This window comes from Anopheles coustani, unplaced genomic scaffold (assembly GCF_943734705.1).
Source record: "Anopheles coustani unplaced genomic scaffold, idAnoCousDA_361_x.2 scaffold_143_ctg1, whole genome shotgun sequence".
In the NCBI taxonomy this organism is placed as follows: Eukaryota; Metazoa; Arthropoda; class Insecta; order Diptera; family Culicidae; genus Anopheles; species Anopheles coustani.
The window spans coordinates 26,777-53,893 of NW_026525389.1; the positions used below are offsets into that span (position 1 = coordinate 26,777).

General features: G+C 41.4%; 1 protein-coding gene across 1 annotated transcript; it reads left to right on the forward strand.

Moving 5' to 3' along the window:
- The first annotated feature begins 3,212 nt into the window (after nt 1-3,212).
- On the forward strand, nt 3,213-4,151 carry LOC131271259 (uncharacterized). Its single transcript, XM_058272670.1, has one exon. The coding sequence runs from the start codon at nt 3,213-3,215 to the stop codon at nt 4,149-4,151; it is 939 nt and encodes a 312-aa protein (XP_058128653.1).
- The last annotated feature ends 22,966 nt before the right edge of the window (nt 4,152-27,117 follow it).

Below are 27,117 nucleotides of genomic sequence, written 5' to 3' on the forward strand. Positions count from 1 at the left end.
AAAAACCTCCAACTTTAAACGTGAATAGCTCGAAAACTAGAAGAGCTAGAAGGTCGCCGTAGGTACCAAAAGAAAGGAAATTTAACGGGGTACTCTCGACATGGGGGTCAAATTTAAGATCGGACGAAAGGAAAAAAAGTTATGAGCGTTCAAAGATACTCGTTTTTTGACGTTTTTTCAATGCAAAATTGCTGATTTCAAGTAGTTTCTTCCAAGTTAAGCCCAAAAATAAGCAGGTTTTGTTAACTTCTACATATTATGACAAAAAGATATTGCAAAAAGCACTAAACTTGCTTCCAAGTACCTTGGAAGTTGTTTGGACGTGGTTGGAATTACGAACAAAGTGCTTCGAAGCACCTTGAAAGTTGTTTGGATGTGGTTGAAATTACGAACAAAGTGCTTCGAAGCACCTTGAAAGTTGTTTGGATGTGGTTGGAATTACGAACAAAGTGCTTCGAAGCACCTTGAAAGTTGTTTGGATGTGGTTGGAATTACGAACAAAGTGCTTCGAAGCACCTTGAAAGTTGTTTGGACGTGGTTGGAATTACGAACAAAGTGCTTCGAAGCACCTTGAAAGTTGTTTGGACGTAGTTGGAATTACGAACAAAGTGCTTCGAAAATGCTCTTTTTCTGAAAAAACCTCCAACTTTAAACGTTAATAGCTCGAAAACTAGAAGAGCTAGAAGGTCGCCGTAGGTACCAAAAGAAAGGAAATTTAACGGGGTACTCTCGACATGGGGGTCAAATTTAAGATCGGACGAAAGGAAAAAAAGTTATGAGCGTTCAAACATAGACGTTTTTTGACGTTTTTTCAATGCAAAATTGCTGATTTCAAGTAGTTTCTTCCAAGTTAAGCCCAAAAATAAGCAGGTTTTGTTAACTTCTACATATTATGACAAAAAGATATTGCAAAAAGCACTAAACTTGCTTCCAAGTACCTTGAAAGTTGTTTGGACGTGGTTGGAATTACGAACAAAGTGCTTCGAAGCACCTTGAAAGTTGTTTGGATGTGGTTGAAATTACGAACAAAGTGCTTCGAAGCACCTTGAAAGTTGTTTGGATGTGGTTGGAATTACGAACAAAGTGCTTCGAAGCACCTTGAAAGTTGTTTGGACGTGGTTGGAATTACGAACAAAGTGCTTCGAAGCTCCTTGAAAGTTGTTTGGACGTGGTAAGAATAACGTACAAAGTGCTTCGAAGCACCTTGAAAGTTGTTTGGACGTGGTAAGAATTACGAACAAAGTGCTTCCAAGCACCTTTGAAGTTGTTTGGATGTGGTTGGAATTACGAACAAAGTGCTTCGAAAATGCTCTTTTTCTGAAAAAACCTCCAACTTTAAACGTGAATAGCTCGAAAACTAGAAGAGCTAGAAGGTCGCCGTAGGTACCAAAAGAAAGGAAATTTAACGGGGTACTCTCGACATGGGGGTCAAATTTAAGATCGGACGAAAGGAAAAAAAGTTATGAGCGTTCAAACATAGACGTTTTTTGACGTTTTTTCAATGCAAAATTGCTGATTTCAAGTAGTTTCTTCCAAGTTAAGCCCAAAAATAAGCAGGTTTTGTTAACTTCTACATATTATGACAAAAAGATATTGCAAAAAGCACTAAACTTGCTTCCAAGTACCTTGAAAGTTGTTTGGACGTGGTTGGAATTACGAACAAAGTGCTTCGAAGCACCTTGAAAGTTGTTTGGATGTGGTTGAAATTACGAACAAAGTGCTTCGAAGCACCTTGAAAGTTGTTTGGATGTGGTTGGAATTACGAACAAAGTGCTTCGAAGCACCTTGAAAGTTGTTTGGACGTGGTTGGAATTACGAACAAAGTGCTTCGAAGCACCTTGAAAGTTGTTTGGATGTGGTTGGAATTACGAACAAAGTGCTTCGAAGCACCTTGAAAGTTGTTTGGACGTGGTTGGAATTACGAACAAAGTGCTTCGAAGCACCTTTAAAGTTGTTTGGATGTGGTTGGAATTACGAACAAAGTGCTTCGAAAATGCTCTTTTTCTGAAAAAACCTCCAACTTTAAACGTGAATAGCTCGAAAACTAGAAGAGCTAGAAGGTCGCCGTAGGTACCAAAAGAAAGGAAATTTAACGGGGTACTCTCGACATGGGGGTCAAATTTAAGATCGGACGAAAGGAAAAAAAGTTATGAGCGTTCAAAGATACTCGTTTTTTGACGTTTTTTCAATGCAAAATTGCTGATTTCAAGTAGTTTCTTCCAAGTTAAGCCCAAAAATAAGCAGGTTTTGTTAACTTCTACATATTATGACAAAAAGATATTGCAAAAAGCACTAAACTTGCTTCCAAGTACCTTGGAAGTTGTTTGGACGTGGTTGGAATTACGAACAAAGTGCTTCGAAGCACCTTGAAAGTTGTTTGGATGTGGTTGAAATTACGAACAAAGTGCTTCGAAGCACCTTGAAAGTTGTTTGGATGTGGTTGGAATTACGAACAAAGTGCTTCGAAGCACCTTGAAAGTTGTTTGGATGTGGTTGGAATTACGAACAAAGTGCTTCGAAGCACCTTGAAAGTTGTTTGGATGTGGTTGGAATTACGAACAAAGTGCTTCGAAGCACCTTGAAAGTTGTGTAGCGGCTGCGGACATCGGAGACAACGGACAGCGGCAAGTCCGCACAATACAGCCGCGAACGTACCGTGCGTTCGTCTCCGTTAAAAACTTATCGTGCACGATGGCAAGAACGGCTTGCCGCGCAACCCACGCGGGTTGCTCAGTGAACGATATAAAAAGCGCATGCAACGAGCACGCGTTCTTCTCTTCTCTAGTGGCTTTTCTACGTGCTAACATTACGTGGTGAATTCAGAAACAAAGTGATAGATTCTTTTGGGTGATCATTAAAATAAAAAAGGTGGTAAAAAACACAGAAAACGATTCGTCGTGTTACCGTACCCACAAATTGGTGACCCCGACGTGATCGCCTGCGCTATCACACATTTCCCTACCAGCGAACAACGCGTTCTGCGCCGGTAAGTGACCGGAGAAATTGACCCACGCGGCACTCTGCATCGAGCAGCCATTACGAAAAGTGACCAACCGCGAGGAATCCCTGCACCGCGCAGCCGTTCCACGAAGCGACCACCCGTGCGAAGGTCTACACCGAGTAGCCATTCTTCCGGGAAACGACCACGCGCAAGAATCACCACGCAGAACCACATTTTCTTCGCCCGCTTGCTTTGACAACGCCGTCCGAGAATGATTCATCACAGCCCTGAACGAGCCACACGCGTGGCCAACGATGGATCGGAAGGTACATCGGCTAGCAATGAGGATGCAAATGCAATACCCGACAAAAACGTGACGACGATCTCTGGTGCGCCGAAAATCCCTCCACCGCTTATGGACACCAGCAACCTGGAAGGTTTTTTCTTGTCGGTGGAATACTGGTTCGCTGCCGCCGGTATTCTTGACACCCAGGATGCGAAACGATTCAATTTCGTGATGGCCCAGGTACCGCAGAAAACACTGGTTGAATTAAAATCGAAGTTCGAAATGCTGCCAGCGAAAAACAAGTACGATTTCGCGAAAAGAACGCTGACGGAACACTTTAGCGAATCGCAACAAAGGCGTATGCAACGCGTGCTGTCAGAGATGGCGCTTGGTGACGCCAAGCCTTCCCAGCTGTACTACGACATGCGGCGGGTGGCTAATGGGTCAATCTCTGATGAGTTGTTGCTCGATCTTTGGGCTGCCCGGCTCCCTGCTAACATACAACAGCTGGTAGTAGCAAATCAGGGCCCAGCTAGTGAAAAATTGGCCATCGCCGACGCGGTAATGGAATCGCAACGCTGGCGTCCTATTAACGCGATCGAAACTGCGCCCAAGCGTGGGCAACTAGCTGAGCCAGGCAGTCAACGCAACGAAGGGCACATGCACGCGCCGTGCCTGGAGGCGTGGAATGAGATAAAGTCCGAACTAAGTAACATAAAAGCACTGATCAGTAACGGTAGCCACTGTGCCAAACGATCGTCAACTCCCGCCAGACATTCACGTGAATCCTCTCCTCGACGAACGCGTAGCACCAGCCGCACAGGATCAAACACCGGACTGTGTTGGTATCACGAGCATCATGGTGCTCGCGCAACGAAGTGCCGACATCCGTGTACCTTTAAGGTTACTTCCAACCAACCTTAGGTATGCATGTCGGGATCCGGAGACGTAGTGCACGCGCTCACTACCTCCAACGCCGCGCCTCGACTGTGCATTTCTGACAACGCGACAGGAACGCGCTTCCTGATCGACAGCGGCGCCGAAATATCAGTAATTCCACGCGACCGACGCGTTAGTGGTGTGCGACCTACAAGCGCCGTGCTTGTAGCTGCGAATGGAACAAACATCCCCGTCTACGGAGAGGCAACTCTAAACGTCAGCCTTGGCCTCCGCAGGGACTTCTTGTGGACCTTTGTCATCGCGGATGTCACCATCGCCATCATCGGAGCGGATTTCCTTGCACACCACGACCTCCTGATCGACCTGAAGCGACGACGGCTTATTGATAACACCACGAACATCCAGATGGCCGGCATCCTGATCGACGACGCAGCCAGCGACATCCGAGCGTTCTCACGAGAGGCGCCTTTAGCTGATATTCTAAGCGATTTTCCGGCATTAACAACAACATCGCCACCGGGACTGACATGCAACTCTACCGTCATGCACTACATCGATACGACTGGCCCGCCAACGAGTGCGCGTCCTCGCAGACTGCCTCCGGAGAAACTTGCTGCAGCACGAGCTGAGTTCGACATCCTGCTCCGGTTGGGAATTTGCCGCCCATCGCGATCCAACTGGGCGAGTCCCTTGCATATGGTGCAGAAACCAGACGGAACGTGGAGACCATGTGGCGATTACAGGGCACTGAACGCTCAAACAGTCCCTGATCGATATCCCGTACCCTATCTACAGGATTTCACCGCCACCCTCGCTGGAAAACACGTATTCTCCAAAATCGACTTGAAGAAGGCTTTCCACCAAGTGCCAATAAATCCCGACGACGTACCGAAGACGGCAATCATAACACCATTTGGCCTTTTCGAGTTTTCGTACATGACCTTCGGCCTGCGGAACGCCGCGCAGACCTTCCAACGCCTTATAAATGAAGTCGTACGTGGATTGGACTTTGTGTTCGTATATATCGACGACATATTCATAGCATCCACGACTATGGCAGAACATCGTGAGCACCTCACCCAGCTCTTCAAACGACTGGAAGAGCACCATTTACACATCAACTGTGCGAAGACCGAACTCGGGAAATCAGAAATTAGATTCCTGGGCCATCAGGTAAACGAAAACGGTATCCTGCCTCTTCCGGAACGGGTAGAAGCTATCCGCGATTTTAAAACTCCAGCGACCGTAAAGGAGCTAAAAAAGTTTATCGCGATGATAAACTTCTACCGCCGATTCATACCGAATGCCATCGTTGCACAAGCCCCGCTGCTCGCTATGATTCCCGGAAATCGAAAAAACGACAAAACTCCTCTCGAATGGACTCCTGAGACGACATCAGCCTTCATCGAGTGCAAGGAGCAGCTAGCGAACACCACGCTCCTTGCACACCCCATAGCCAACGCGGAACTCTCACTATGGGTCGATGCCTCGGACATCGCTGCTGGCGCAGCACTACATCAAGTAGTAGATGGACAACTCCAACCACTTGGATTCTTCTCCAAGAAGTTTGACAAAACGCAGCGACGATACAGCACCTACGACCGCGAGCTGACAGCGATATATCTGGCAGTACGACACTTCCGGCACTGGTTGGATGGACGAACAAGCCACATCTATACCGACCACAAGCCGATAACATACGCCTTCAAGCAAAGCTCCGACAAAGCTTCACCACGACAGGCTCGACAATTGGACTACATTGGTCAGCACACAACTGATATCCGGCACGTGCAAGGAAAGGACAACGTTACAGCTGATCTTCTCTCTCGAATCAACGCGATCGACGATAGCAGGGTGATCGACTTCGGAGCATTGGCCGACGACCAGGCCAAAGACGAGGAACTACAACGCATCCTTCAAAACGACGTGAGTACTAGCCTACACCTCAAGCGAGTAACCATTCCAGGTACCGAACATCAACTTTACTGTGACGACACAACCGACAACCTGCGACCGTTCATCACGAGGGCCTTCAGAGAACGCTTCCTGAAGGTTACTCATGGACTACATCATCCCGGCACCCGAGCGACGGCTAAACTGATGACTTCCCGATTCGTTTGGCCCAACATTCGCCAGGATAGCATACGTTTTGCCCGCAACTGCCTGGAATGTCAGCGAGCGAAAGTCACGAGACACACGAAAACGCCCCTCGAACGATACCCGGCGACGACAAATCGATTCTCACATATCAACGTTGATATCGTGGGACCGTTTCCTCCAAGTAACGGACAGCGTTACTGCTTAACGATCATAGATCGTCGAACTCGATGGCCAGAGGCTATTCCACTGCCGGACATGACAGCACCGGTTGTCGCCCACGCACTGGTTGCTAACTGGATTGCACGCTTTGGAATTCCTCAATACATCACAACCGACCAAGGACGTCAGTTCGAGTCGAACCTCTTCGCCGAACTCCTCAAAACCTTGGGCACCAAACACCTGCGGACTACAGCATATCATCCGCAGAGCAATGGATTGATTGAACGATGGCACCGTACACTTAAAGCTGCCATCCTATGCCACGACACAATCCACTGGACGCAACACCTGCCAATGATCCTCCTGGGAATGCGTACGTCTTACAAGGATGACTTGCAAGCTGCTCCTGCCGAACTCGTATATGGAACGACCCTTCGCATACCCTCCGACTTCGTATGCGAACCGAAGATAACATCATCTGATACCGACCCCGATCTACTGGTGAACCTGCGACAAGCGATGAGACGCATCAGAACCGACGAGACCGCTTGGCACGGGCAACAACATGTGTTTGTTCACAGCGATCTTGCAAAAGCTACGCATGTTTTTGTGAGAAACGACTCCATCCGACCATCGCTCTCGACCCCGTACGACGGGCCGTTTAAAGTCCATCAGCGTAGCGCCAAGTACTACGCGGTCGACATTAACGGCAAAATAATCAATGTCTCAATCGACCGATTAAAACCGTGCTACCGAGCTGACATCGAGGAACCACCATCGACGACCCAAACGCAAACGACAACATCGACGCCAACAACCACAACGGTACCATCAACGCTGATGACGACGCCGAACGAGCCGCAACCAGATCCGATATCGCCGAAAGTCACCAGGTCTGGACGACATGTACGGTTCCCTCAACGCTTCCGATAGCCCCGGTGATTCGGCTAGCAAGGGGGTACTGTAGCGGCTGCGGACATCGGAGACAACGGACAGCGGCAAGTCCGCACAATACAGCCGCGAACGTACCGTGCGTTCGTCTCCGTTAAAAACTTATCGTGCACGATGGCAAGAACGGCTTGCCGCGCAACCCACGCGGGTTGCTCAGTGAACGATATAAAAAGCGCATGCAACGAGCACGCGTTCTTCTCTTCTCTAGTGGCTTTTCTACGTGCTAACATTACGTGGTGAATTCAGAAACAAAGTGATAGATTCTTTTGGGTGATCATTAAAATAAAAAAGGTGGTAAAAAACACAGAAAACGATTCGTCGTGTTACCGTACCCACAGTTGTTTGGACGTGGTTGGAATTACGAACAAAGTGCTTCGAAGCACCTTGAAAGTTGTTTGGATGTGGTTGGAATTACGAACAAAGTGCTTCGAAAATGCTCTTTTTCTGAAAAAACCTCCAACTTTAAACGTTAATAGCTCGAAAACTAGAAGAGCTAGAAGGTCGCCGTAGGTACCAAAAGAAAGGAAATTTAACGGGGTACTCTCGACATGGGGGTCAAATTTAAGATCGGACGAAAGGAAAAAAAGTTATGAGCGTTCAAAGATAGACGTTTTTTGACGTTTTTTCAATGCAAAATTGCTGATTTCAAGTAGTTTCTTCCAAGTTAAGCCCAAAAATAAGCAGGTTTTGTTAACTTCTACATATTATGACAAAAAGATATTGCAAAAAGCACTAAACTTGCTTCCAAGTACCTTGGAAGTTGTTTGGACGTGGTTGGAATTACGAACAAAGTGCTTCGAAGCACCTTGAAAGTTGTTTGGACGTGGTTGGAATTACGAACAAAGTGCTTCGAAGCACCTTGAAAGTTGTTTGGATGTGGTTGAAATTACGAACAAAGTGCTTCGAAGCACCTTGAAAGTTGTTTGGATGTGGTTGGAATTACGAACAAAGTGCTTCGAAGCACCTTGAAAGTTGTTTGGATGTGGTTGGAATTACGAACAAAGTGCTTCGAAGCACCTTGAAAGTTGTTTGGACGTGGTTGGAATTACGAACAAAGTGCTTCGAAGCACCTTGAAAGTTGTTTGGATGTGGTTGGAATTACGAACAAAGTGCTTCGAAAATGCTCTTTTTCTGAAAAAACCTCCAACTTTAAACGTTAATAGCTCGAAAACTAGAAGAGCTAGAAGGTCGCCGTAGGTACCAAAAGAAAGGAAATTTAACGGGGTACTCTCGACATGGGGGTCAAATTTAAGATCGGACGAAAGGAAAAAAAGTTATGAGCGTTCAAAGATAGACGTTTTTTGACGTTTTTTCAATGCAAAATTGCTGATTTCAAGTAGTTTCTTCCAAGTTAAGCCCAAAAATAAGCAGGTTTTGTTAACTTCTACATATTATGACAAAAAGATATTGCAAAAAGCACTAAACTTGCTTCCAAGTACCTTGGAAGTTGTTTGGACGTGGTTGGAATTACGAACAAAGTGCTTCGAAGCACCTTGAAAGTTGTTTGGATGTGGTTGAAATTACGAACAAAGTGCTTCGAAGCACCTTGAAAGTTGTTTGGATGTGGTTGGAATTACGAACAAAGTGCTTCGAAGCACCTTGAAAGTTGTTTGGATGTGGTTGGAATTACGAACAAAGTGCTTCGAAGCACCTTGAAAGTTGTTTGGACGTGGTTGGAATTACGAACAAAGTGCTTCGAAGCACCTTGAAAGTTGTTTGGATGTGGTTGGAATTACGAACAAAGTGCTTCGAAAATGCTCTTTTTCTGAAAAAACCTCCAACTTTAAACGTTAATAGCTCGAAAACTAGAAGAGCTAGAAGGTCGCCGTAGGTACCAAAAGAAAGGAAATTTAACGGGGTACTCTCGACATGGGGGTCAAATTTAAGATCGGACGAAAGGAAAAAAAGTTATGAGCGTTCAAAGATAGACGTTTTTTGACGTTTTTTCAATGCAAAATTGCTGATTTCAAGTAGTTTCTTCCAAGTTAAGCCCAAAAATAAGCAGGTTTTGTTAACTTCTACATATTATGACAAAAAGATATTGCAAAAAGCACTAAACTTGCTTCCAAGTACCTTGAAAGTTGTTTGGACGTGGTTGGAATTACGAACAAAGTGCTTCGAAGCACCTTGAAAGTTGTTTGGATGTGGTTGAAATTACGAACAAAGTGCTTCGAAGCACCTTGAAAGTTGTTTGGATGTGGTTGGAATTACGAACAAAGTGCTTCGAAGCACCTTGAAAGTTGTTTGGATGTGGTTGGAATTACGACAAAGTGCTTCGAAGCACCTTGAAAGTTGTTTGGATGTGGTTGGAATTACGAACAAAGTGCTTCCAAGTACCTTGAAAGTTGTTTGGACGTAGTTGGAATTACGAACAAAGTGCTTCGAAAATGCTCTTTTTCTGAAAAAACCTCCAACTTTAAACGTGAATAGCTCGAAAACTAGAAGAGCTAGAAGGTCGCCGTAGGTACCAAAAGAAAGGAAATTTAACGGGGTACTCTCGACATGGGGGTCAAATTTAAGATCGGACGAAAGGAAAAAAAGTTATGAGCGTTCAAAGATAGACGTTTTTTGACGTTTTTTCAATGCAAAATTGCTGATTTCAAGTAGTTTCTTCCAAGTTAAGCCCAAAAATAAGCAGGTTTTGTTAACTTCTACATATTATGACAAAAAGATATTGCAAAAAGCACTAAACTTGCTTCCAAGTACCTTGGAAGTTGTTTGGACGTGGTTGGAATTACGAACAAAGTGCTTCGAAGCACCTTGAAAGTTGTTTGGATGTGGTTGAAATTACGAACAAAGTGCTTCGAAGCACCTTGAAAGTTGTTTGGATGTGGTTGGAATTACGAACAAAGTGCTTCGAAGCACCTTGAAAGTTGTTTGGATGTGGTTGGAATTACGAACAAAGTGCTTCGAAGCACCTTGAAAGTTGTTTGGACGTGGTTGGAATTACGAACAAAGTGCTTCGAAGCACCTTGAAAGTTGTTTGGATGTGGTTGGAATTACGAACAAAGTGCTTCGAAAATGCTCTTTTTCTGAAAAAACCTCCAACTTTAAACGTTAATAGCTCGAAAACTAGAAGAGCTAGAAGGTCGCCGTAGGTACCAAAAGAAAGGAAATTTAACGGGGTACTCTCGACATGGGGGTCAAATTTAAGATCGGACGAAAGGAAAAAAAGTTATGAGCGTTCAAAGATAGACGTTTTTTGACGTTTTTTCAATGCAAAATTGCTGATTTCAAGTAGTTTCTTCCAAGTTAAGCCCAAAAATAAGCAGGTTTTGTTAACTTCTACATATTATGACAAAAAGATATTGCAAAAAGCACTAAACTTGCTTCCAAGTACCTTGAAAGTTGTTTGGACGTGGTTGGAATTACGAACAAAGTGCTTCGAAGCACCTTGAAAGTTGTTTGGATGTGGTTGAAATTACGAACAAAGTGCTTCGAAGCACCTTGAAAGTTGTTTGGATGTGGTTGGAATTACGAACAAAGTGCTTCGAAGCACCTTGAAAGTTGTTTGGATGTGGTTGGAATTACGACAAAGTGCTTCGAAGCACCTTGAAAGTTGTTTGGATGTGGTTGGAATTACGAACAAAGTGCTTCCAAGTACCTTGAAAGTTGTTTGGACGTAGTTGGAATTACGAACAAAGTGCTTCGAAAATGCTCTTTTTCTGAAAAAACCTCCAACTTTAAACGTGAATAGCTCGAAAACTAGAAGAGCTAGAAGGTCGCCGTAGGTACCAAAAGAAAGGAAATTTAACGGGGTACTCTCGACATGGGGGTCAAATTTAAGATCGGACGAAAGGAAAAAAAGTTATGAGCGTTCAAAGATAGACGTTTTTTGACGTTTTTTCAATGCAAAATTGCTGATTTCAAGTAGTTTCTTCCAAGTTAAGCCCAAAAATAAGCAGGTTTTGTTAACTTCTACATATTATGACAAAAAGATATTGCAAAAAGCACTAAACTTGCTTCCAAGTACCTTGAAAGTTGTTTGGACGTGGTTGGAATTACGAACAAAGTGCTTCGAAGCACCTTGAAAGTTGTTTGGATGTGGTTGAAATTACGAACAAAGTGCTTCGAAGCACCTTGAAAGTTGTTTGGATGTGGTTGGAATTACGAACAAAGTGCTTCGAAGCACCTTGAAAGTTGTTTGGATGTGGTTGGAATTACGAACAAAGTGCTTCGAAGCACCTTGAAAGTTGTTTGGACGTGGTTGGAATTACGAACAAAGTGCTTCGAAGCACCTTGAAAGTTGTTTGGATGTGGTTGGAATTACGAACAAAGTGCTTCGAAAATGCTCTTTTTCTGAAAAAACCTCCAACTTTAAACGTTAATAGCTCGAAAACTAGAAGAGCTAGAAGGTCGCCGTAGGTACCAAAAGAAAGGAAATTTAACGGGGTACTCTCGACATGGGGGTCAAATTTAAGATCGGACGAAAGGAAAAAAAGTTATGAGCGTTCAAAGATAGACGTTTTTTGACGTTTTTTCAATGCAAAATTGCTGATTTCAAGTAGTTTCTTCCAAGTTAAGCCCAAAAATAAGCAGGTTTTGTTAACTTCTACATATTATGACAAAAAGATATTGCAAAAAGCACTAAACTTGCTTCCAAGTACCTTGAAAGTTGTTTGGACGTGGTTGGAATTACGAACAAAGTGCTTCGAAGCACCTTGAAAGTTGTTTGGATGTGGTTGAAATTACGAACAAAGTGCTTCGAAGCACCTTGAAAGTTGTTTGGATGTGGTTGGAATTACGAACAAAGTGCTTCGAAGCACCTTGAAAGTTGTTTGGATGTGGTTGGAATTACGACAAAGTGCTTCGAAGCACCTTGAAAGTTGTTTGGATGTGGTTGGAATTACGAACAAAGTGCTTCCAAGTACCTTGAAAGTTGTTTGGACGTAGTTGGAATTACGAACAAAGTGCTTCGAAAATGCTCTTTTTCTGAAAAAACCTCCAACTTTAAACGTGAATAGCTCGAAAACTAGAAGAGCTAGAAGGTCGCCGTAGGTACCAAAAGAAAGGAAATTTAACGGGGTACTCTCGACATGGGGGTCAAATTTAAGATCGGACGAAAGGAAAAAAAGTTATGAGCGTTCAAACATAGACGTTTTTTGACGTTTTTTCAATGCAAAATTGCTGATTTCAAGTAGTTTCTTCCAAGTTAAGCCCAAAAATAAGCAGGTTTTGTTAACTTCTACATATTATGACAAAAAGATATTGCAAAAAGCACTAAACTTGCTTCCAAGTACCTTGGAAGTTGTTTGGACGTGGTTGGAATTACGAACAAAGTGCTTCGAAGCACCTTGAAAGTTGTTTGGATGTGGTTGAAATTACGAACAAAGTGCTTCGAAGCACCTTGAAAGTTGTTTGGACATGGTTGGAATTACGAACAAAGTGCTTCGAAGCACCTTGAAAGTTGATTGGACGTGGTTGGAATTACGAACAAAGTGCTTCGAAGCACCTTGAAAGTTGTTTGGATGTGGTTGGAATTACGAACAAAGTGCTTCGAAGCACCTTGAAAGTTGTTTGGATGTGGTTGGAATTACGAACAAAGTGCTTCGAAGCACCTTGAAAGTTGTTTGGATGTGGTTGGAATTACGAACAAAGTGCTTCGAAGCACCTTGAAAGTTGTTTGGATGTGATTGGAATTACGAACAAAGTACTTCGAAGCACCTTGAAAGTTGTTTGGACGTGGTTGGAATTACGAACAAAGTGCTTCGAAGCACCTTGAAAGTTGTTTGGACGTGGTTGGAATTACGAACAAAGTGCTTCGAAGCACCTTGAAAGTTGTTTGGATGTGATTGGAATTACGAACAAAGTACTTCGAAGCACCTTGAAAGTTGTTTGGACGTGGTTGGAATGACGAACAAAGTGCTTCGAAGCACCTTGAAAGTTGTTTGGACGTGGTTGGAATTACGAACAAAGTGCTTCGAAGCACCTTGAAAGTTGTTTGGATGTGGTTGAAATTACGAACAAAGTGCTTCGAAGCACCTTGAAAGTTGTTTGGATGTGGTTGGAATTACGAACAAAGTGCTTCGAAGCACCTTGAAAGTTGTTTGGATGTGGTTGGAATTACGAACAAAGTGCTTCGAAGCACCTTGAAAGTTGTTTGGATGTGGTTGGAATTACGAACAAAGTGCTTCGAAGCACCTTGAAAGTTGTTTGGACGTGGTTGGAATTACGAACAAAGTGCTTCGAAGCACCTTGAAAGTTGTTTGGATGTGGTTGGAATTACGAACAAAGTGCTTCGAAGCACCTTGAAAGTTGTTTGGATGTGGTTGGAATTACGAACAAAGTGCTTCGAAGCACCTTGAAAGTTGTTTGGATGTGGTTGGAATTACGAACAAAGTGCTTCGAAGCACCTTGAAAGTTGTTTGGACGTGGTTGGAATTACGAACAAAGTGCTTCGAAGCACCTTGAAAGTTGTTTGGATGTGGTTGGAATTACGAACAAAGTGCTTCGAAAATGCTCTTTTTCTGAAAAAACCTCCAACTTTAAACGTTAATAGCTCGAAAACTAGAAGAGCTAGAAGGTCGCCGTAGGTACCAAAAGAAAGGAAATTTAACGGGGTACTCTCGACATGGGGGTCAAATTTAAGATCGGACGAAAGGAAAAAAAGTTATGAGCGTTCAAAGATAGGCGTTTTTTGACGTTTTTTCAATGCAAAATTGCTGATTTCAAGTAGTTTCTTCCAAGTTAAGCCCAAAAATAAGCAGGTTTTGTTAACTTCTACATATTATGACAAAAAGATATTGCAAAAAGCACTAAACTTGCTTCCAAGTACCTTGGAAGTTGTTTGGACGTGGTTGGAATTACGAACAAAGTGCTTCGAAGCACCTTGAAAGTTGTTTGGATGTGGTTGAAATTACGAACAAAGTGCTTCGAAGCACCTTGAAAGTTGTTTGGATGTGGTTGGAATTACGAACAAAGTGCTTCGAAGCACCTTGAAAGTTGTTTGGACGTGGTTGGAATTACGAACAAAGTGCTTCGAAGCACCTTGAAAGTTGTTTGGATGTGGTTGGAATTACGAACAAAGTGCTTCGAAAATGCTCTTTTTCTGAAAAAACCTCCAACTTTAAACGTTAATAGCTCGAAAACTAGAAGAGCTAGAAGGTCGCCGTAGGTACCAAAAGAAAGGAAATTTAACGGGGTACTCTCGACATGGGGGTCAAATTTAAGATCGGACGAAAGGAAAAAAAGTTATGAGCGTTCAAAGATAGACGTTTTTTGACGTTTTTTCAATGCAAAATTGCTGATTTCAAGTAGTTTCTTCCAAGTTAAGCCCAAAAATAAGCAGGTTTTGTTAACTTCTACATATTATGACAAAAAGATATTGCAAAAAGCACTAAACTTGCTTCCAAGTACCTTGAAAGTTGTTTGGACGTGGTTGGAATTACGAACAAAGTGCTTCGAAGCACCTTGAAAGTTGTTTGGATGTGGTTGAAATTACGAACAAAGTGCTTCGAAGCACCTTGAAAGTTGTTTGGATGTGGTTGAAATTACGAACAAAGTGCTTCGAAGCACCTTGAAAGTTGTTTGGATGTGGTTGGAATTACGAACAAAGTGCTTCGAAGCACCTTGAAAGTTGTTTGGACGTGGTTGGAATTACGAACAAAGTGCTTCGAAGCACCTTGAAAGTTGTTTGGATGTGGTTGGAATTACGAACAAAGTGCTTCGAAAATGCTCTTTTTCTGAAAAAACCTCCAACTTTAAACGTTAATAGCTCGAAAACTAGAAGAGCTAGAAGGTCGCCGTAGGTACCAAAAGAAAGGAAATTTAACGGGGTACTCTCGACATGGGGGTCAAATTTAAGATCGGACGAAAGGAAAAAAAGTTATGAGCGTTCAAAGATAGACGTTTTTTGACGTTTTTTCAATGCAAAATTGCTGATTTCAAGTAGTTTCTTCCAAGTTAAGCCCAAAAATAAGCAGGTTTTGTTAACTTCTACATATTATGACAAAAAGATATTGCAAAAAGCACTAAACTTGCTTCCAAGTACCTTGAAAGTTGTTTGGACGTGGTTGGAATTACGAACAAAGTGCTTCGAAGCACCTTGAAAGTTGTTTGGATGTGGTTGAAATTACGAACAAAGTGCTTCGAAGCACCTTGAAAGTTGTTTGGATGTGGTTGGAATTACGAACAAAGTGCTTCGAAGCACCTTGAAAGTTGTTTGGATGTGGTTGGAATTACGACAAAGTGCTTCGAAGCACCTTGAAAGTTGTTTGGATGTGGTTGGAATTACGAACAAAGTGCTTCCAAGTACCTTGAAAGTTGTTTGGACGTAGTTGGAATTACGAACAAAGTGCTTCGAAAATGCTCTTTTTCTGAAAAAACCTCCAACTTTAAACGTGAATAGCTCGAAAACTAGAAGAGCTAGAAGGTCGCCGTAGGTACCAAAAGAAAGGAAATTTAACGGGGTACTCTCGACATGGGGGTCAAATTTAAGATCGGACGAAAGGAAAAAAAGTTATGAGCGTTCAAACATAGACGTTTTTTGACGTTTTTTCAATGCAAAATTGCTGATTTCAAGTAGTTTCTTCCAAGTTAAGCCCAAAAATAAGCAGGTTTTGTTAACTTCTACATATTATGACAAAAAGATATTGCAAAAAGCACTAAACTTGCTTCCAAGTACCTTGGAAGTTGTTTGGACGTGGTTGGAATTACGAACAAAGTGCTTCGAAGCACCTTGAAAGTTGTTTGGATGTGGTTGAAATTACGAACAAAGTGCTTCGAAGCACCTTGAAAGTTGTTTGGACATGGTTGGAATTACGAACAAAGTGCTTCGAAGCACCTTGAAAGTTGATTGGACGTGGTTGGAATTACGAACAAAGTGCTTCGAAGCACCTTGAAAGTTGTTTGGATGTGGTTGGAATTACGAACAAAGTACTTCGAAGCACCTTGAAAGTTGTTTGGATGTGGTTGGAATTACGAACAAAGTGCTTCGAAGCACCTTGAAAGTTGTTTGGATGTGGTTGGAATTACGAACAAAGTGCTTCGAAGCACCTTGAAAGTTGTTTGGATGTGGTTGGAATTACGAACAAAGTGCTTCGAAGCACCTTGAAAGTTGTTTGGATGTGGTTGGAATTACGAACAAAGTGCTTCGAAGCACCTTGAAAGTTGTTTGGACGTGGTTGGAATTACGAACAAAGTGCTTCGAAGCACCTTGAAAGTTGTTTGGATGTGATTGGAATTACGAACAAAGTACTTCGAAGCACCTTGAAAGTTGTTTGGATGTGGTTGGAATTACGAACAAAGTGCTTCGAAGCACCTTGAAAGTTGTTTGGACGTGGTTGGAATTACGAACAAAGTGCTTCGAAGCACCTTGAAAGTTGTTTGGATGTGGTTGAAATTACGAACAAAGTGCTTCGAAGCACCTTGAAAGTTGTTTGGATGTGGTTGGAATTACGAACAAAGTGCTTCGAAGCACCTTGAAAGTTGTTTGGATGTGGTTGGAATTACGAACAAAGTGCTTCGAAGCACCTTGAAAGTTGTTTGGATGTGGTTGGAATTACGAACAAAGTGCTTCGAAGCACCTTGAAAGTTGTTTGGACGTGGTTGGAATTACGAACAAAGTGCTTCGAAGCACCTTGAAAGTTGTTTGGATGTGGTTGGAATTACGAACAAAGTGCTTCGAAGCACCTTGAAAGTTGTTTGGATGTGGTTGGAATTACGAACAAAGTGCTTCGAAGCACCTTGAAAGTTGTTTGGATGTGGTTGGAATTACGAACAAAGTGCTTCGAAGCACCTTGAAAGTTGTTTGGACGTGGTTGGAATTACGAACAAAGTGCTTCGAAGCACCTTGAAAGTTGTTTGGATGTGGTTGGAATTACGAACAAAGTGCTTCGAAAATGCTCTTTTTCTGAAAAAACCTCCAACTTTAAACGTTAATAGCTCGAAAACTAGAAGAGCTAGAAGGTCGCCGTAGGTACCAAAAGAAAGGAAATTTAACGGGGTACTCTCGACATGGGGGTCAAATTTAAGATCGGACGAAAGGAAAAAAAGTTATGAGCGTTCAAAGATAGGCGTTTTTTGACGTTTTTTCAATGCAAAATTGCTGATTTCAAGTAGTTTCTTCCAAGTTAAGCCCAAAAATAAGCAGGTTTTGTTAACTTCTACATATTATGACAAAAAGATATTGCAAAAAGCACTAAACTTGCTTCCAAGTACCTTGGAAGTTGTTTGGACGTGGTTGGAATTACGAACAAAGTGCTTCGAAGCACCTTGAAAGTTGTTTGGATGTGGTTGAAATTACGAACAAAGTGCTTCGAAGCACCTTGAAAGTTGTTTGGATGTGGTTGGAATTACGAACAAAGTGCTTCGAAGCACCTTGAAAGTTGTTTGGACGTGGTTGGAATTACGAACAAAGTGCTTCGAAGCACCTTGAAAGTTGTTTGGATGTGGTTGGAATTACGAACAAAGTGCTTCGAAAATGCTCTTTTTCTGAAAAAACCTCCAACTTTAAACGTTAATAGCTCGAAAACTAGAAGAGCTAGAAGGTCGCCGTAGGTACCAAAAGAAAGGAAATTTAACGGGGTACTCTCGACATGGGGGTCAAATTTAAGATCGGACGAAAGGAAAAAAAGTTATGAGCGTTCAAAGATAGACGTTTTTTGACGTTTTTTCAATGCAAAATTGCTGATTTCAAGTAGTTTCTTCCAAGTTAAGCCCAAAAATAAGCAGGTTTTGTTAACTTCTACATATTATGACAAAAAGATATTGCAAAAAGCACTAAACTTGCTTCCAAGTACCTTGAAAGTTGTTTGGACGTGGTTGGAATTACGAACAAAGTGCTTCGAAGCACCTTGAAAGTTGTTTGGATGTGGTTGAAATTACGAACAAAGTGCTTCGAAGCACCTTGAAAGTTGTTTGGATGTGGTTGAAATTACGAACAAAGTGCTTCGAAGCACCTTGAAAGTTGTTTGGATGTGGTTGGAATTACGAACAAAGTGCTTCGAAGCACCTTGAAAGTTGTTTGGACGTGGTTGGAATTACGAACAAAGTGCTTCGAAGCACCTTGAAAGTTGTTTGGATGTGGTTGGAATTACGAACAAAGTGCTTCGAAAATGCTCTTTTTCTGAAAAAACCTCCAACTTTAAACGTTAATAGCTCGAAAACTAGAAGAGCTAGAAGGTCGCCGTAGGTACCAAAAGAAAGGAAATTTAACGGGGTACTCTCGACATGGGGGTCAAATTTAAGATCGGACGAAAGGAAAAAAAGTTATGAGCGTTCAAAGATAGACGTTTTTTGACGTTTTTTCAATGCAAAATTGCTGATTTCAAGTAGTTTCTTCCAAGTTAAGCCCAAAAATAAGCAGGTTTTGTTAACTTCTACATATTATGACAAAAAGATATTGCAAAAAGCACTAAACTTGCTTCCAAGTACCTTGAAAGTTGTTTGGACGTGGTTGGAATTACGAACAAAGTGCTTCGAAGCACCTTGAAAGTTGTTTGGATGTGGTTGAAATTACGAACAAAGTGCTTCGAAGCACCTTGAAAGTTGTTTGGATGTGGTTGGAATTACGAACAAAGTGCTTCGAAGCACCTTGAAAGTTGTTTGGATGTGGTTGGAATTACGAACAAAGTGCTTCGAAGCACCTTGAAAGTTGTTTGGACGTGGTTGGAATTACGAACAAAGTGCTTCGAAGCACCTTGAAAGTTGTTTGGATGTGGTTGGAATTACGAACAAAGTGCTTCGAAAATGCTCTTTTTCTGAAAAAACCTCCAACTTTAAACGTTAATAGCTCGAAAACTAGAAGAGCTAGAAGGTCGCCGTAGGTACCAAAAGAAAGGAAATTTAACGGGGTACTCTCGACATGGGGGTCAAATTTAAGATCGGACGAAAGGAAAAAAAGTTATGAGCGTTCAAAGATAGACGTTTTTTGACGTTTTTTCAATGCAAAATTGCTGATTTCAAGTAGTTTCTTCCAAGTTAAGCCCAAAAATAAGCAGGTTTTGTTAACTTCTACATATTATGACAAAAAGATATTGCAAAAAGCACTAAACTTGCTTCCAAGTACCTTGAAAGTTGTTTGGACGTGGTTGGAATTACGAACAAAGTGCTTCGAAGCACCTTGAAAGTTGTTTGGATGTGGTTGGAATTACGAACAAAGTGCTTCGAAGCACCTTGAAAGTTGTTTGGATGTGGTTGGAATTACGAACAAAGTGCTTCGAAGCACCTTGAAAGTTGTGTGGAGGTGGTTGGAATTACGAACAAAGTGCTTCGAAGCACCTTGAAAGTTGTTTGGATGTGGTTGGAATTACGAACAAAGTGCTTCGAAAATGCTCTTTTTCTGAAAAAACCTCCAACTTTAAACGTTAATAGCTCGAAAACTAGAAGAGCTAGAAGGTCGCCGTAGGTACCAAAAGAAAGGAAATTTAACGGGGTACTCTCGACATGGGGGTCAAATTTAAGATCGGACGAAAGGAAAAAAAGTTATGAGCGTTCAAAGATAGGCGTTTTTTGACGTTTTTTCAATGCAAAATTGCTGATTTCAAGTAGTTTCTTCCAAGTTAAGCCAAAAAATAAGCAGGTTTTGTTAACTTCTACATATTATGACAAAAAGATATTGCAAAAAGCACTAAACTTGCTTCCAAGTACCTTGGAAGTTGTTTGGACGTGGTTGGAATTACGAACAAAGTGCTTCGAAGCACCTTGAAAGTTGTTTGGATGTGGTTGAAATTACGAACAAAGTGCTTCGAAGCACCTTGAAAGTTGTTTGGATGTGGTTGGAATTACGAACAAAGTGCTTCGAAGCACCTTGAAAGTTGTTTGGATGTGGTTGGAATTACGAACAAAGTGCTTCGAAGCACCTTGAAAGTTGTTTGGATGTGGTTGGAATTACGAACAAAGTGCTTCGAAGCACCTTGAAAGTTGTTTGGATGTGGTTGGAATTACGAACAAAGTGCTTCGAAGCACCTTGAAAGTTGTTTGGATGTGGTTGGAATTACGAACAAAGTGCTTCGAAGCACCTTGAAAGTTGTTTGGATGTGGTTGGAATTACGAACAAAGTGCTTCGAAGCACCTTGAAAGTTGTTTGGATGTGGTTGGAATTACGAACAAAGTGCTTCGAAGCACCTTGAAAGTTGTTTGGACGTGGTTGGAATTACGAACAAAGTGCTTCGAAGCACCTTGAAAGTTGTTTGGATGTGGTTGGAATTACGAACAAAGTGCTTCGAAAATGCTCTTTTTCTGAAAAAACCTCCAACTTTAAACGTTAATAGCTCGAAAACTAGAAGAGCTAGAAGGTCGCCGTAGGTACCAAAAGAAAGGAAATTTAACGGGGTACTCTCGACATGGGGGTCAAATTTAAGATCGGACGAAAGGAAAAAAAGTTATGAGCGTTCAAAGATAGGCGTTTTTTGACGTTTTTTCAATGCAAAATTGCTGATTTCAAGTAGTTTCTTCCAAGTTAAGCCCAAAAATAAGCAGGTTTTGTTAACTTCTACATATTATGACAAAAAGATATTGCAAAAAGCACTAAACTTGCTTCCAAGTACCTTGGAAGTTGTTTGGACGTGGTTGGAATTACGAACAAAGTGCTTCGAAGCACCTTGAAAGTTGTTTGGATGTGGTTGAAATTACGAACAAAGTGCTTCGAAGCACCTTGAAAGTTGTTTGGATGTGGTTGGAATTACGAACAAAGTGCTTCGAAGCACCTTGAAAGTTGTTTGGATGTGGTTGGAATTACGAACAAAGTGCTTCGAAGCACCTTGAAATATGTTTGGATGTGGTTGGAATTACGAACAAAGTGCTTCGAAGCACCTTGAAAGTTGTTTGGATGTGGTTGGAATTACGAACAAAGTGCTTCGAAGCACCTTGAAAGTTGTTTGGATGTGGTTGGAATTACGAACAAAGTGCTTCGAAAATGCTCTTTTTCTGAAAAAACCTCCAACTTTAAACGTTAATAGCTCGAAAACTAGAAGAGCTAGAAGGTCGCCGTAGGTACCAAAAGAAAGGAAATTTAACGGGGTACTCTCGACATGGGGGTCAAATTTAAGATCGGACGAAAGGAAAAAAAGTTATGAGCGTTCAAAGATAGGCGTTTTTTGACGTTTTTTCAATGCAAAATTGCTGATTTCAAGTAGTTTCTTCCAAGTTAAGCCCAAAAATAAGCAGGTTTTGTTAACTTCTACATATTATGACAAAAAGATATTGCAAAAAGCACTAAACTTGCTTCCAAGTACCTTGGAAGTTGTTTGGACGTGGTTGGAATTACGAACAAAGTGCTTCGAAGCACCTTGAAAGTTGTTTGGATGTGGTTGAAATTACGAACAAAGTGCTTCGAAGCACCTTGAAAGTTGTTTGGATGTGGTTGGAATTACGAACAAAGTGCTTCGAAGCACCTTGAAAGTTGTTTGGACGTGGTTGGAATTACGAACAAAGTGCTTCGAAGCACCTTGAAAGTTGTTTGGATGTGGTTGGAATTACGAACAAAGTGCTTCGAAAATGCTCTTTTTCTGAAAAAACCTCCAACTTTAAACGTTAATAGCTCGAAAACTAGAAGAGCTAGAAGGTCGCCGTAGGTACCAAAAGAAAGGAAATTTAACGGGGTACTCTCGACATGGGGGTCAAATTTAAGATCGGACGAAAGGAAAAAAAGTTATGAGCGTTCAAAGATAGACGTTTTTTGACGTTTTTTCAATGCAAAATTGCTGATTTCAAGTAGTTTCTTCCAAGTTAAGCCCAAAAATAAGCAGGTTTTGTTAACTTCTACATATTATGACAAAAAGATATTGCAAAAAGCACTAAACTTGCTTCCAAGTACCTTGAAAGTTGTTTGGACGTGGTTGGAATTACGAACAAAGTGCTTCGAAGCACCTTGAAAGTTGTTTGGATGTGGTTGAAATTACGAACAAAGTGCTTCGAAGCACCTTGAAAGTTGTTTGGATGTGGTTGAAATTACGAACAAAGTGCTTCGAAGCACCTTGAAAGTTGTTTGGATGTGGTTGGAATTACGAACAAAGTGCTTCGAAGCACCTTGAAAGTTGTTTGGACGTGGTTGGAATTACGAACAAAGTGCTTCGAAGCACCTTGAAAGTTGTTTGGATGTGGTTGGAATTACGAACAAAGTGCTTCGAAAATGCTCTTTTTCTGAAAAAACCTCCAACTTTAAACGTTAATAGCTCGAAAACTAGAAGAGCTAGAAGGTCGCCGTAGGTACCAAAAGAAAGGAAATTTAACGGGGTACTCTCGACATGGGGGTCAAATTTAAGATCGGACGAAAGGAAAAAAAGTTATGAGCGTTCAAAGATAGGCGTTTTTTGACGTTTTTTCAATGCAAAATTGCTGATTTCAAGTAGTTTCTTCCAAGTTAAGCCAAAAAATAAGCAGGTTTTGTTAACTTCTACATATTATGACAAAAAGATATTGCAAAAAGCACTAAACTTGCTTCCAAGTACCTTGGAAGTTGTTTGGACGTGGTTGGAATTACGAACAAAGTGCTTCGAAGCACCTTGAAAGTTGTTTGGATGTGGTTGAAATTACGAACAAAGTGCTTCGAAGCACCTTGAAAGTTGTTTGGATGTGGTTGGAATTACGAACAAAGTGCTTCGAAGCACCTTGAAAGTTGTTTGGATGTGGTTGGAATTACGAACAAAGTGCTTCGAAGCACCTTGAAAGTTGTTTGGATGTGGTTGGAATTACGAACAAAGTGCTTCGAAGCACCTTGAAAGTTGTTTGGATGTGGTTGGAATTACGAACAAAGTGCTTCGAAGCACCTTGAAAGTTGTTTGGATGTGGTTGGAATTACGAACAAAGTGCTTCGAAGCACCTTGAAAGTTGTTTGGATGTGGTTGGAATTACGAACAAAGTGCTTCGAAGCACCTTGAAAGTTGTTTGGATGTGGTTGGAATTACGAACAAAGTGCTTCGAAGCACCTTGAAAGTTGTTTGGACGTGGTTGGAATTACGAACAAAGTGCTTCGAAGCACCTTGAAAGTTGTTTGGATGTGGTTGGAATTACGAACAAAGTGCTTCGAAAATGCTCTTTTTCTGAAAAAACCTCCAACTTTAAACGTTAATAGCTCGAAAACTAGAAGAGCTAGAAGGTCGCCGTAGGTACCAAAAGAAAGGAAATTTAACGGGGTACTCTCGACATGGGGGTCAAATTTAAGATCGGACGAAAGGAAAAAAAGTTATGAGCGTTCAAAGATAGGCGTTTTTTGACGTTTTTTCAATGCAAAATTGCTGATTTCAAGTAGTTTCTTCCAAGTTAAGCCCAAAAATAAGCAGGTTTTGTTAACTTCTACATATTATGACAAAAAGATATTGCAAAAAGCACTAAACTTGCTTCCAAGTACCTTGGAAGTTGTTTGGACGTGGTTGGAATTACGAACAAAGTGCTTCGAAGCACCTTGAAAGTTGTTTGGATGTGGTTGAAATTACGAACAAAGTGCTTCGAAGCACCTTGAAAGTTGTTTGGATGTGGTTGGAATTACGAACAAAGTGCTTCGAAGCACCTTGAAAGTTGTTTGGACGTGGTTGGAATTACGAACAAAGTGCTTCGAAGCACCTTGAAATATGTTTGGATGTGGTTGGAATTACGAACAAAGTGCTTCGAAGCACCTTGAAAGTTGTTTGGATGTGGTTGGAATTACGAACAAAGTGCTTCGAAGCACCTTGAAAGTTGTTTGGATGTGGTTGGAATTACGAACAAAGTGCTTCGAAAATGCTCTTTTTCTGAAAAAACCTCCAACTTTAAACGTTAATAGCTCGAAAACTAGAAGAGCTAGAAGGTCGCCGTAGGTACCAAAAGAAAGGAAATTTAACGGGGTACTCTCGACATGGGGGTCAAATTTAAGATCGGACGAAAGGAAAAAAAGTTATGAGCGTTCAAAGATAGGCGTTTTTTGACGTTTTTTCAATGCAAAATTGCTGATTTCAAGTAGTTTCTTCCAAGTTAAGCCCAAAAATAAGCAGGTTTTGTTAACTTCTACATATTATGACAAAAAGATATTGCAAAAAGCACTAAACTTGCTTCCAAGTACCTTGGAAGTTGTTTGGACGTGGTTGGAATTACGAACAAAGTGCTTCGAAGCACCTTGAAAGTTGTTTGGATGTGGTTGAAATTACGAACAAAGTGCTTCGAAGCACCTTGAAAGTTGTTTGGATGTGGTTGGAATTACGAACAAAGTGCTTCGAAGCACCTTGAAAGTTGTTTGGACGTGGTTGGAATTACGAACAAAGTGCTTCGAAGCACCTTGAAAGTTGTTTGGATGTGGTTGGAATTACGAACAAAGTGCTTCGAAAATGCTCTTTTTCTGAAAAAACCTCCAACTTTAAACGTTAATAGCTCGAAAACTAGAAGAGCTAGAAGGTCGCCGTAGGTACCAAAAGAAAGGAAATTTAACGGGGTACTCTCGACATGGGGGTCAAATTTAAGATCGGACGAAAGGAAAAAAAGTTATGAGCGTTCAAAGATAGACGTTTTTTGACGTTTTTTCAATGCAAAATTGCTGATTTCAAGTAGTTTCTTCCAAGTTAAGCCCAAAAATAAGCAGGTTTTGTTAACTTCTACATATTATGACAAAAAGATATTGCAAAAAGCACTAAACTTGCTTCCAAGTACCTTGAAAGTTGTTTGGACGTGGTTGGAATTACGAACAAAGTGCTTCGAAGCACCTTGAAAGTTGTTTGGATGTGGTTGAAATTACGAACAAAGTGCTTCGAAGCACCTTGAAAGTTGTTTGGATGTGGTTGAAATTACGAACAAAGTGCTTCGAAGCACCTTGAAAGTTGTTTGGATGTGGTTGGAATTACGAACAAAGTGCTTCGAAGCACCTTGAAAGTTGTTTGGACGTGGTTGGAATTACGAACAAAGTGCTTCGAAGCACCTTGAAAGTTGTTTGGATGTGGTTGGAATTACGAACAAAGTGCTTCGAAAATGCTCTTTTTCTGAAAAAACCTCCAACTTTAAACGTTAATAGCTCGAAAACTAGAAGAGCTAGAAGGTCGCCGTAGGTACCAAAAGAAAGGAAATTTAACGGGGTACTCTCGACATGGGGGTCAAATTTAAGATCGGACGAAAGGAAAAAAAGTTATGAGCGTTCAAAGATAGACGTTTTTTGACGTTTTTTCAATGCAAAATTGCTGATTTCAAGTAGTTTCTTCCAAGTTAAGCCCAAAAATAAGCAGGTTTTGTTAACTTCTACATATTATGACAAAAAGATATTGCAAAAAGCACTAAACTTGCTTCCAAGTACCTTGAAAGTTGTTTGGACGTGGTTGGAATTACGAACAAAGTGCTTCGAAGCACCTTGAAAGTTGTTTGGATGTGGTTGAAATTACGAACAAAGTGCTTCGAAGCACCTTGAAAGTTGTTTGGATGTGGTTGGAATTACGAACAAAGTGCTTCGAAGCACCTTGAAAGTTGTTTGGATGTGGTTGGAATTACGAACAAAGTGCTTCGAAGCACCTTGAAAGTTGTTTGGACGTGGTTGGAATTACGAACAAAGTGCTTCGAAGCACCTTGAAAGTTGTTTGGATGTGGTTGGAATTACGAACAAAGTGCTTCGAAAATGCTCTTTTTCTGAAAAAACCTCCAACTTTAAACGTTAATAGCTCGAAAACTAGAAGAGCTAGAAGGTCGCCGTAGGTACCAAAAGAAAGGAAATTTAACGGGGTACTCTCGACATGGGGGTCAAATTTAAGATCGGACGAAAGGAAAAAAAGTTATGAGCGTTCAAAGATAGACGTTTTTTGACGTTTTTTCAATGCAAAATTGCTGATTTCAAGTAGTTTCTTCCAAGTTAAGCCCAAAAATAAGCAGGTTTTGTTAACTTCTACATATTATGACAAAAAGATATTGCAAAAAGCACTAAACTTGCTTCCAAGTACCTTGAAAGTTGTTTGGACGTGGTTGGAATTACGAACAAAGTGCTTCGAAGCACCTTGAAAGTTGTTTGGATGTGGTTGGAATTACGAACAAAGTGCTTCGAAGCACCTTGAAAGTTGTTTGGATGTGGTTGGAATTACGAACAAAGTGCTTCGAAGCACCTTGAAAGTTGTGTGGACGTGGTTGGAATTACGAACAAAGTGCTTCGAAGCACCTTGAAAGTTGTTTGGATGTGGTTGGAATTACGAACAAAGTGCTTCGAAAATGCTCTTTTTCTGAAAAAACCTCCAACTTTAAACGTTAATAGCTCGAAAACTAGAAGAGCTAGAAGGTCGCCGTAGGTACCAAAAGAAAGGAAATTTAACGGGGTACTCTCGACATGGGGGTCAAATTTAAGATCGGACGAAAGGAAAAAAAGTTATGAGCGTTCAAAGATAGGCGTTTTTTGACGTTTTTTCAATGCAAAATTGCTGATTTCAAGTAGTTTCTTCCAAGTTAAGCCCAAAAATAAGCAGGTTTTGTTAACTTCTACATATTATGACAAAAAGATATTGCAAAAAGCACTAAACTTGCTTCCAAGTACCTTGGAAGTTGTTTGGACGTGGTTGGAATTACGAACAAAGTGCTTCGAAGCACCTTGAAAGTTGTTTGGATGTGGTTGAAATTACGAACAAAGTGCTTCGAAGCACCTTGAAAGTTGTTTGGATGTGGTTGGAATTACGAACAAAGTGCTTCGAAGCACCTTGAAAGTTGTTTGGATGTGGTTGGAATTACGAACAAAGTGCTTCGAAGCACCTTGAAAGTTGTTTGGATGTGGTTGGAATTACGAACAAAGTGCTTCGAAGCACCTTGAAAGTTGTTTGGATGTGGTTGGAATTACGAACAAAGTGCTTCGAAGCACCTTGAAAGTTGTTTGGATGTGGTTGGAATTACGAACAAAGTGCTTCGAAGCACCTTG

Bases quoted from the DNA above. Each gene is read 5' to 3' on its own strand.
- LOC131271259 (XM_058272670.1), top strand. From the start codon at position 3,213: ATGATTCATCACAGCCCTGAACGAGCCACACGCGTGGCCAACGATGGA.